The sequence below is a fragment of the Anopheles bellator genome, chromosome 2 (assembly GCF_943735745.2).
Source record: "Anopheles bellator chromosome 2, idAnoBellAS_SP24_06.2, whole genome shotgun sequence".
NCBI classification, from domain to species: Eukaryota; Metazoa; Arthropoda; class Insecta; order Diptera; family Culicidae; genus Anopheles; species Anopheles bellator.
In genome coordinates this window covers 63,182,032-63,194,100 of record NC_071286.1, presented here as the reverse complement: position 1 = coordinate 63,194,100, position 12,069 = coordinate 63,182,032, and the positions used below count along the sequence as shown (strand labels likewise).

Below are 12,069 nucleotides of genomic sequence, written 5' to 3'. Positions count from 1 at the left end.
TAAAACCAAAGGCGAATCGAAAACTATTTCCAAGCTAATGGAGTACTAGAACCGATATTAAGTGATTGCCAGTTGAGGGGCGACCAATGCTGAGTAAGATTGGGCTTAAGGGCTTGCGTTGGGCTTCAGAGGCTCACCAAACATGAAATGCTTGATCAAAAATTATACAAAAAAAAGATGTGACTTTGATAGAACGCATTGCCATAATATTTCAAAATTTAGCAAGTCTTATCAAATCATCACGACAATAAATGTGTAATCAATAACTGTGTTAATTATCAACGAAACTAATAAAAAGATCTCTGCTCGTGCCTTATGGCTGTTAAAATAAGTTTTCATTTATTGGTTTGAGGATTTTCGCTCTACCGAATCTGTTAGGTTTTACATATTAACTGCACCAATTGGGACACTAATTGAAAAATCGAAGGCTGATTTTTCAACAATGTAAACTCTTTGCTCCAACAAAATGCATGGCGGCTCAATGTCTTGATGGATAAAAGTTCCTGAGCTGCGTTTGCTCCATCGGACATCGGCAAAATAATGCACATATCGGAGGGACAAAGAAGTGGAAAAAGGCGAATGCTTATTGTTTTGCAATTGTCCACGCTGTTCGTGTCCGGTGATGCAACTACTGCAGCCACCCGGCCGCCAGATTTGAATGCAACGGCGAAACGATCGATCGATTAGAGTCTCTGTCGCGGGCACGGTGCACGGTTCAGCGACGGCGCCCCGAGCGCCTTCTCCAAATAAACCCAGCCAAGGTGCAGGTCAATTTCCGGCCTACGTCCAGTCGAAGCGAAAAGAAAAGTGCACCTCACTTCCCGTGCTTTCGCGGTTGGTTTTCCCATTTCCCGACGCCTCGGTGCGTCTTCGGTGGGCACCACGGCGCAGTGAAAGCAGCCCCGGAGCTGGGTAGAAGAATCAATTGACTCTGGTTGACTCGGGCGTGCCCGGCGCCGCTGCGCAACTGTCGCGACTGCGGCCACGTCGTGAGAAGTTGGTTAATTGGCATCGATTAATTCGTTTAAATTGAAATTAAACGACGTATTCGACGGGGGCCCCAGGCGGAACACCACCAGGCGAGCCATTCGTCCATGGTCATTGTCTTTCGCGTGGTGCGTCTTTCTGTTGGCGACGAATTTATCAGCCGATTTGTCAATAGTTTTGTGGTGCTCGAACGAATCTGAGCTCTTCGTTGACCAACTTTCCCGAGTTTTTAAAGAAAAGTTGATATTTTTGGATGTGGTGGCTACAGTGCCAACTTGATTTTTGTAGTTCCGCGTTTGGCCAAACAAATCATCGAAATGAAAGTTCTTCAACAGTTTGACTGGAACAAGCCTTACTGCCTTAAACTGGAACTATAGATTTTAACCATAATTTTCTTCATTAACACAACAACGACAAATATGTGAGTACTTTATATGAGTGGACAAAAACTAACGGGAACCAGTCAACTTCGATTACTCTCACCAAAAAAAAACTATTTGAGTGTTATGCGTCGTTTGGATAATGATGAATACCTGATTTTTGAAGAGATATTCTTAGAGATATTAATTCTTAGTTCAACTTAGCGAGGATCAACTCAGATAGGAGTAGAAACGAAGAATCTGTTGAGCGATATTCTTAAAAAGGAACTCTTCGGACCATTTCGAAAATTTTAACAAATGTAAACAAAGGCCTATTGAATAGAGTAGGGATTTTTTTTAAAGGTGATAACATAGATTTATAGGAATAGAGAAAACAATTTCGAGTCATAAATGATTTCACGATATTTTTTACACACTAATAAACTCTTTGCTCAACCAGATAACTGATTGTAAGAGTGTACTTGAGGTGACTCCAATTTACATTTGTTAAAAAAACTAATTAACCGACAGATTGTGTCCAAATTTGGCCACATTACGTTTTACAGTGTTAACAAAAAAATGTAAATTAAATAGAACCACAACTTTACCATTACATTTGAATGGGTTCATAATTTCCGCTATTTCCTTGTCGGATTGTCGGAGAATTGAATAACTCCACTGTTACCACGAGCAAATTAACCACAAAAACCCAAAAAATCGCCAGACAATACACCGGTAAGCCCTTTCGTAGCGGCGAGTCGGAAATCGAACGGTGGGTAGGTCAATTCACGCCCAAACCCGTAAGCAACTCACATTACACGGTTCCGTACCGATTCCGATTGCGCACTCGATGGTGTGGAATGTGGCGTAAAAGAAAAGCTCCACCACCCAGCTTCGATCGATCACTTTTTACGCAACGTCGGGGCCCTCGCGGTGAAGAAGTTGAAGGGAATCGAAGGCCATAAGGCCGACACAGCCAACAAGCCGCGTGCTGTGCGGGTGAAAAGTGGACCGCGAACTGCGAGCAAGAACCATAAGCACCCATCGCCTTCGTTGGGGGAGGTTGGGATGAAAAGCGAAAACGCAATCATCATCATCATCATCATCCCCCGTGGGCCAATCAACCGTCACGGGAAAGACAGGTCTTACTCGGGGCGGGCGGGCCCAAAAATCGAATCAATTTTGTAATCATTGCGTCAGCATTTTGCGCACTCCGCGGGGTCTCGGGACCCCAAACTCGGCGTGATTGGAGTCCGGGAGAGTTCCACCGCGGGTTGATGACGCGCACAGCACACGATGATATCGCGCCGATGCTGCGTTTATTTTCTGGATCATCGCCTCAATTATGGTGATTAGGTGGGGACCAGACACGGCGGCGAACGTCCTTTCACTGCCGCGGAGGAGCTCGTCAAAGTTGGGCCGGACGCTGTGTAAGTTTGACCAAACCGAAACACCTGAGGCCCATTGCGCCTTTTGAATTGTGATCCATCAAGTGTTTGGGTTTTTAACTACCAATTACCTGACTTTTTAAACGTCAAATTCTATTCTGAAAATTGTAAACAGTTAGTAAAAACTTTGACATCTACAAAGGGGGAAGCTGTACACTTGCCGAAAATTGGGAAATGTAAGGATGGCTAAAAAGTAATCGACGTTTTTTGCGTGAATGCGACAATTCGCGTTTGCGACATTTTCAACGTCGAATCTGCTTGTGCGAAGTGAAGCATCTTTAACATAAAAAAAACTGAAACGGGTTGACGAAATCAAAGTTTCACGTAGCTAGCAGTTAGAGTATCGGCACCGTAAATACTATGCACAATTTCAGCGGCCTAGGTAAAATTTTCGCCTTTATCAAAGAAATACTGTAAAATATTTCCAATTTTCTGATTGTTGGCTTCCATCGTTAGTACGTTAGTAACTGACAACTGAATGGAATAAACAAAACATAGTGACAGCATTTTTTGAAGTGTGAAGTATCAGCCTTAAAACGAGCTGAACTATACGATCAATACTTCACGAGATATCGATCACTAAAGGCATCTATCGTAAAAAACTTTATTTTTACTTTATTAATTATTTTTTCCTCAACCTAATATTAAAACTTTATTTTCATAGTGGTGAGTCTTCAACTTAAACTGCACGAAATTTTAAAAGCTCATTTCCACCTCGGTAGTTATGTTAATAAACCGAATTGCCGTTTTTGGGGCCTCTAAAAACCCTCAGCTCGTGCAAGAGAAGCCAATGCATGTACCCCTCAACAACTGGACTGACACGCATCTTGGTCTGCCGGCATCATCGCTCCATTTTTCTTCGAGATAGAAGAAGGAGGCACCGTAACCGCCGATGGAATGAGTATGTCCCGTTCCGTTATTCTAAGATTATAAAAAACCGTCGATGGCGTACGCCACCGAGAAATGTTGGCTGATTCGGTTCTTCGGCGAAACTGAAGCTTCAAACTTGGACTACATTTGGTTTCCACAAGTGCCATACAGCGACGGCTACAATCGATATTTTGCGCTCCATCTTAAAAAATCAGAACACCATCGTCGTCATCGTCATGGGGTGTTCCCCAGTGCGGACCGATGACGGTTATCCCTGGGTTTGACCGGCACCGCCCTCAGAGGTTATCTTCGGGGGGCGCCCCTAACCGTCTTATCAGTGGGGAGCGCCGGCCGCGGTCCAGTGATCGGGGCCTAGAATCGGGAAGCCTTAGCTAGTAGTAGCATTTGTGACTTTGCGACGAAAGCAATGCCATCAATTCGTTGGCTGCTCGTTCTGCTGGCCGGTCTGATCAGTGTGGTGTTGGGAGCTCCCGTCGGCGACTGTGACGCGAACCATACGGCGCCGTTGGAGTCCGCTTCCTCCTCAGCGTTCGAAAATGAACCGGGCTGCGGACAGTTGTCGCCGTACGAGGCGAACCAGGACGTGGTGGCGTTTGATAGCCGTGAAACGCACCTGGACCAGTTCCCGTGGGCCACGGTCATCATGACGCGCACACGCTGGCAACTCGTCTGCAGCGGGTCGCTGATCAGCCGCCGGTTCGTCCTGTCCGCGGCCCACTGTTACGTGGCGGCCGACGGCCACCGCAAACGGTGAGAGTTCTTGGCCGAATGTGGAACACACTCTGACGGATCGTCTTACCCCGCATTCACAGGAGGGTGCCCCCGAAATACCGTGCTCTGCTCGGCGAGTGGGATCTCCTGACGCACGAGGACTGCAAGTACGTGCGGGGTGGCGAGTGGGTCTGCAATGGACCCACGCTCGAGATTCCGGTCGAACGGATCGTCACCCATCCGGCGTTCCAGCGCGGCCACCAATTTCTGCACGACATTGCCGTGCTGCGGATGGCGCCTGGCGTGGAGTACGGAGAACACGTGGGCCCCGTCTGTCTGCCCCAGTACTCCGCCACGATGCCCACCGATATCGTTGGACACAACTTCACCGCCACCGGCTGGGGTCAGACGCGAGCGCATCTAGGATTGCGGCGTAAACTCAAGCTGGAGCTGGTGGGTCGGAACGTTAGCGTCTGCGCTGAGGCGTACGGGTTGCAGGGGCCGGAAGTAGCCGAGGTGCAGCTGTGTGCAGGGGGCCAGCCACGGCGCGACGTATGCCACGGGGATTCGGGTGGTGCGCTGATGCGCCGAGAGGCCAGCCACTGGACGCAGGTGGGCATCGTGAGCTTCGGTGCGGTCAAGTGCGGCCAGCCGCTCCCGGGCGTGTACACCAACGTGGCCCACTACATCGACTGGATCCAGAAGGTGATCGAGTCCAGCAGCGGAGTCGATGGTGCTGTACTAACGTAACACCAAGCAGCTGACTCCAAGTCCAATTTGTAGCGCGGCGCGCCAACTCCGATGTCCGCCGGCGACGTTCGATCGAACGGTTCGCAGCCACCGGTTTTTTGTGGGGCCACCTGATATGTAAATTAATCAGCCACTTTTTGACATCCATCAATCGTTGTCGTCGCACCGGAGCACGATCGGACCCTAATGCGCGCGGTCTGCTCTGGTCGGCTGCAGGACCCGCGGCGCGTTCGTGTCGATCAGTGGCGGACGTATCGACAGCAAGCTCCCGGATGTTGCTGGCCGCCCGGTCTGCCATGGAGCAACCGAGGTCCGCAAGCCCTGCAGACCTGGCTGGCTGGCCAACGATCGGCGATCGGAGATCGAAGAGCTGCGCAATCGCGTCCGCGCGCTCGCGCTCTAATGTCTGCCGGCGTCGAACATTGGCGTCCGTGGCAAACATACGCCGAGCGGCCGCGCCGTACGCTAAACGATTTAATTTGCACCTTGGCCACCACCCTCGGGCGGGGGGACCACCGTCTTGCCCGACGAACCAACGTCTTGGCCAGGACAACCCTTACAGGTCGGTGACAGGTTCGCGGGACATTAAGTGATAAACAAACATCGGTGCGGTCGTCGGTCCCGTGGCGCCGTTCGCCACCGAAGAGAGCCCACCAGAGGTCCGTTCCCAATCCGTCAGGCTCCGTCGTGAAGGGCACCCCCACAGTGCGCCCGTGTTTGACATTCACCGGAGCGCCGGAGAACGGTCCCGGACGGTGACATTGCGCGGTAGGCCTATGCAATGGACGTTTTGCGCCACCCGGACACGGGCTGGGGTGACAGGAAGCAATGGCGCATGGGAGCGGCGGCGGCGGCGGCGGCGGGTACTTACCTTTGTTCTGTACAGCGGGTTGCTGAAATCCCAGTCCGGTGCCACGAATAAGTATCCACGTTTTGACACCTTTCGCGTCGCCTGTGAAGCGGAAAAAGGAAGAAAAGAGCAGACAGGACAACGGAATGAGTGAACCAGAACCAGAAGTGAGCGCAGACGTGACGGCATCCCGGAGCAGCATTAGTTTAATTACGACGATTTAATGGTTCGTCGTATCGATATCGGGACCAGCAACGAGGGTGAATGTTGTGCCGACGTATATTGCTTCCCAACACGACACTCACATTGTGGCACCTAATCCACGACACAATGTTGCAGCGGTTGACGAAATGCCTTCCTTTTTTGTTTGGTGGGCCTCGACATCGTGCTTAGGATTTTTGCGTTTTTTCGGGAAAGGACTCTACAATACCGGGAGGTTGAATGAATTGCTTGTAACTATCTGAAAACATCGGCTGACTCATTTTAAATCATTCTCATAGACAAACAGCAACAGTTGGGTTCCTTCATAAAAGGACACATAAAGCTAGGGAATGCCATAGTTGAAGAAATGGCAACTGCAAACCGAATATCAATGGTGCAGATTTACATAAAAACTCAAAAGCTCTCATTAAGTGTTTTTCAGAATTTAATATATTCGATCAGTTCAGAGCAGCAACTGTGATTCGTGTCAATCGCATTGTATTGTTGCTCACAAGGACTGATAATATGTTCAACAACACAACCTGTATGTCATATTCATATAGTCATAAGTAAAACTATCCGAAGTAAAGTGAAAACAACTGATCAGGATACACGGCAGGAAGATTTTTATTCGTTCCATGAAGCTCACACATTGTATGTCCATCAATTACGTTGACTTAGAAACAGACAAAAAATAAATAAAAAAATTTAAAAAGTACTAGGACTTTAAATTAACTCATGGGATTTTGAATCGACGATTGTGGCCTTACTACAACAACAAAACATGTGACTACTTTAATGAAAGTATTGTCCATCGTTAGCTATTACTTTCTCCCATCTTTCAGGCAATTTAGGGGTTTCGTGTCGATAGAACTCCTTATTTTCAGAAGCGATCCAATCAGAGACCTACTTTTCAATACTTTCATGAGGAGTGAACGGTTGTGATGCTAAATTGTTGAAAAATCAGTTTATTATGTATTTTATCCCATTCTGCTCGTTGTACTGCCAAACGCATTAATTGTTTCATGCTGATGCTGATGAATAATGAGACTGTTATTGAAATGTATCAGGAGACCAAAACTCCAGTCATGGAATATTCAAATAAAAAAGTAAAATAAAAATAGTAAAGTAGTAAAATGATAATATAGAGCTCAATAGCGGCCGATTCAATAGGATGAAACCAAAAGAAAGCTTGATTGTGTTTGAACAGTTGAAGATCAAAGAAAGTAAATTGTTGGCGAGATGTGCTTAAAATGAAATGTTACAAATTTATGAAATGTTTAAACTGGGTTTTAAACATGATAGTGCGAAACGCTTGTAATAATCATTTAAACTCCTGAAAAGCGAATCGAGTGTTCGAGAAACTGTTCGCACTTTTCCGAAGCGATTTACTTTAAACGTTTCCATGTTTCCATTTTTGTAGTAGTCAAACGATGCTGCAATAAAAGCATTCGGAAAGCAAAATAAAATCAGATTGCACAAATAAAGCGCGGAATTTACAGCACGTAATGCTCGCCCCAGCAACACTTGTAATCTCCCCAGGGTATGCCCCCCGGTGGCGCAGTGGCGCACATTCACTTTCTACCGCAATCTCCAAATCGGCCCATTTTAAAGCCGTTCTTTCGCCGGCGTGGACCAAGAGCGCGAGCGCCTTGCGGATGGCCTTCGTATGGGCGGCAGCATCGCGTCGGCTGAGAGGTGCCGAAGAGAAACAAGATCACGGAGTTTAATCGTTGGGCTCGTTCAAAATCAATAAGCGCCGCACCAGTCGGTCGGGCAGCGAAATTTGCAAGTGCACTCGGCGCCGGATGCACCAGTTTGCGATCGAGCGATCGCGGCCAACGCAACGGTTAATGACATCTCACCCACTCGGGGCGGATCGGTACCGGGCGAGAATCGGTAGGTTGTGGTGGAAACCAAAAGTAAGGAGCCCGTCGTACCATTTAGCTTCAAAAGCTGCGAACGGCGGGGCCAAAGAAAATGGCGGCTCTGACACGGCTGGCAAACCATTCACCCAATTAATAAATTGATCAAAGTGCAGTCCGACATCATTTGGCTTAATTAAACATAAGCGGGTCCTCGACCGGGACCGGGTTCTTGGGCCGGGCCCTGCCCTCCCTCTCTCTCACTCTACCCCGCTCGACCCAGTTGATGGTTCTTTCTCGCATCGCGAGGTGAATGTACCAATTGACCCACTTCTGGGAGAGTCAGAGTGTGGCCGACCGTAGAACGGCTGCCGCTTCTGGAAGGCTTTCGCCACTTCTGGAAACATAGCTTTTCGTTGTCCACGGGAATGGGTGGATTAAAGCGGGCACTCCCATCAGCCGACCGACACTGATCGGCTGGTTTTTTGGGGATCGTTTGGCCCACTAGGAGTCGAAAAATGTACAGTCATTACACTCTCAACAGACATTTCGCGCTGAAATAAATTCCCGAATTCCAGTGAATTTTACAAATCCCTACCCCGGGGGCTCATTAGAAGGATGCTGTTAATGTTGAAATCGTCAGCCAACCCACCGGGGGTTGAAAAAACATGCAAATTGATTCAATTTCAAATAGTCGACCCACGGGCCTTGACTCGGTCCATCAAAATAGTTGCACGACAGTGCGCCATTCTTGCTCTCCCACCTTTTGGGCCGGGTGGCCACATTTGCAACCGACCCCACCAGTACTTCGGGGGGTGACGGGGAGCGGAAAGGAAAGCACGGGCACAAAACATTGTGCCCTCCCGCGTGTGTTGAGGGAATGTTAAATGTCACATTTTATTTATGTCACGCGGGTGTGTAGTCTCTGAGAGTTGTTGTGTCCGAGTGGAAGAATGAAACCTGTTGTCCACACCAGGGAAAGGGGGGCACGGGGGCACGGGTGACCACCTTTGCCGGAAGCCAGCCACGGGCCACTGGATCAAGTATGTCAAGCCCCGGTTGGCAGGTAATTTGAATTTACACATTTGCTTCATTGTTTCGCTGGAGGTGTGAATGGTCAGCAACCGTGTACCGTGTGATCACGGCACGATCGCCTGCCGGGCCCGCGGTGTGGGTGCTGTGTCCCACATTCTGGGGCCCCGCTAACTACCCGGAGCCAAACCCGCGTGTAATTAACAATAACTTCACGCGGTGCACCGGGTTCGTTTTACAGCAATTCTTCAGCGAAGCCGCCGAGATTGGTCGTTGGGAAACATGTTATTCCTGCCAGGATTTCAAGTTTATGACTTCTTTATGCAAAGTATCACCATTCAATGTCAAAACAATTTTAAACCTTTATGGTTTGCGTACGGAAACGGTGATAGCTGCTGTCGTGCAATTATGATTTCTTCCAACATTAGCTCGGCGTCGGCGGAATGTATTTCAAATGGGGATTCTTCCACGATATGGAACAAACCGATTGTCTGCTAGCATTGATGATCAAGAACTGTACAACATAATATTACTAAAAAGTACTGCTTCTTTTTTACACTATTACTGCTCCTTATTCGATATCAATTTATTCAAATGTGCCTATTGAGTTAACTTGGTTTAGTCTTAAGTAAAACTGACCAGTGGTGGTTTCCGATTGGCAAATGTTGTTAGATTGACCAATTTTCTAGGGGTTCTTTTCTAGAAATGTTTTTAAACGTCTTGAAACAATATCCTTTTAATGTTTATATTAATGGAAACTTTCAAAATAATTAAAGGTACGGAATTAAATTGACCAAACTTTAGTGATTTAATGTATTTAAACTAATTAGTTAATTAAATTAATTAAACTATTTTTTAAGGACTAAGTAAAGAGGAAAAAAAGAAGGATCGATGAAGGTTAAGCTGATGATGATTCAAACTTGGCAACCGCGGGATTTAACATTACAAAAACGTCATTTAACCTTCATTTTCGACATTCGGTTTACGACCGAATTAGGGGGATGCTTTTTTAAGATGTGTTTATTGACTGACACATACTCTTATCTCATTTTCGCTCAATGCTCATCACACCGTCCGTTTCTACGTTCTCTACAAAGCTCAGCGAACATTTATTTACACTTTGGTCCCACCAACATTACACGTTGATGCTGCAACGAATGCTCGCAGAATGGTGATTACGTAAATCACATTCTTGTTAGTCCGAGAGTCTGAAAGCTCCACGGCTCTAATGGCTAGTAAAGGGGCTACAAAAAAGAATGATCATCAATCGTTGCCGCGAAAACGCCGTGCGCCGTATCTCACAAATCACGGTCGCAAATCATTTCGAATGAAAAAAAATCCGCGGCCAATGGCGCGGCGACAACACATGTCGATGAAGCCCGAAGCCGAAGCAGCGCAGCACACGAAGGCAGCTCCTCTCGGTGGTGCATTTCATAAATAGTAAATGCCCTTGGGTGCTCTGGTGGCGTGTGTGGTGGCGGCGATCACTTGCAACACTCTCACTCCCGCCGGCCGATACACAATGTTGGTTGGTAGGAAGATGTTAGTCGACAGACACAGCACATTCTCGCATCATGATGATTGAGAATTGAGAATCGAACGAAGGAAAGCAACAACAGCAGAAGGAGAGAAAAAATCTCCACGCCGTTCGTTCGCTCGGCTCGAAGGAGTTGCGTAAGAGAGTTTTGTTTATGTTTTTTCGATGCTTCGATGTTTTGCTTCGCTCCGCTTGACCTAATCGCCTGACGTCACGTCACCCCTCCGGGGGCCTCGTGTATTCGCCTGGAAGGCGAACGACGAAGCCTTTTTGATAGCAACGATTGCAGCCACGTGAGGCCGGCTGCTGCGCGAGGTGCTTGCACCCACCAGTCCCCGAGCCCGGCGTAGAAGAAGATTTCAATCGTGGGAACCACCGAACGCCAACGTTGGGCCCCGCGCAGCATAGTGTATGCGCATCTTATTACTCCAACCGGCGACGACGACGACGGTTGTATCGGTTCAAAAATCGAAAAGCAGCTCTGTCGCAACGTTCGGGTGCGCGATCGACGAGGACGATCGTGCAGGTGGCAGCGCACACGATCGCGGTCCCTACGTGGCCTATCGATGATCGACGGTGCGCACAGGTGGGATGGGAACGCAACATGGCAAACGGGACGCCGATGTTTCGATTTTAATGCCACGAGGTTTCACTTTTGAAACGGTAAGCAAACCGCCGACAACCAGGACCAACCCCCTGAAATTACTCAATTTAATGATAGGCACACCGCTCGCCGCTGGCCGCAGCATCATTTGCTGCGCATATTAGACACACGCATTACGACCGTTTTTTGTCTCGGTAACCCTCGGTTAATTGATGTGGCAGTGGTTCGTCGCGACGATGATCGCAAATTATTCGGCGAAAAGAAAACGAATTAAGCAGTTGGCGATATTTTATCGCGTTTTATTGCCGGGGCAACGTTAAGTAGCCATTTAATGGTGGAATTTTCTTATCACACGGACCTCACGGAAGCCCCGGGAAAGAAAGAACCGGCGGGCGACGAGCAACGAGGTGGAGAGTTGGCGACTCACTCTCTAACCGTGCATTATTTATGACCGCAATAAAACCATCATAATCTCATTCAAATCGATTTCGGTGGAGAACGGACCAGTGAAGGTGGAACCTCTCCGCTCGTGTCCCCACCATCGATGCAAATCGATTACGAAGGCGAGGTTATGCGCGCGTTAGACCGAAGATGCCGCCGCACGCTCCCGAACCGTGTCTTCTTCGCGGCAGGCAAACAAAAAAGTGAGCATAAATCAGCGAATCGATATACGATGAACGGTGAACCGGTGGTGATCGAGCCCCGCAGCATAAATCCTTCGATGGCAGCCGGACCGGGTGCTGGACCGATGACGGGAGGCTGATGATGGCCATCCGATACGGATGGCCTTTCGAAAAAATTGATTTGACAGTAAAGATCGCCGAAGACGGACGC

The 12,069-nt window shown here is 48.2% G+C and overlaps 1 protein-coding gene across 1 annotated transcript in view; it reads right to left on the bottom strand.

The window, feature by feature from the left end:
- LOC131209506 (protein outspread) overlaps nucleotides 1-12,069 on the bottom strand; it is a 173,714-nt gene that overhangs the window by 75,585 nt on the left and 86,060 nt on the right. The window contains exon 2 of the mRNA XM_058202591.1: nucleotides 6,018-6,098. Coding sequence (XP_058058574.1) covers nucleotides 6,018-6,098 — 81 coding nt within the window. The remainder of the gene's footprint in view (nucleotides 1-6,017; nucleotides 6,099-12,069) is intronic.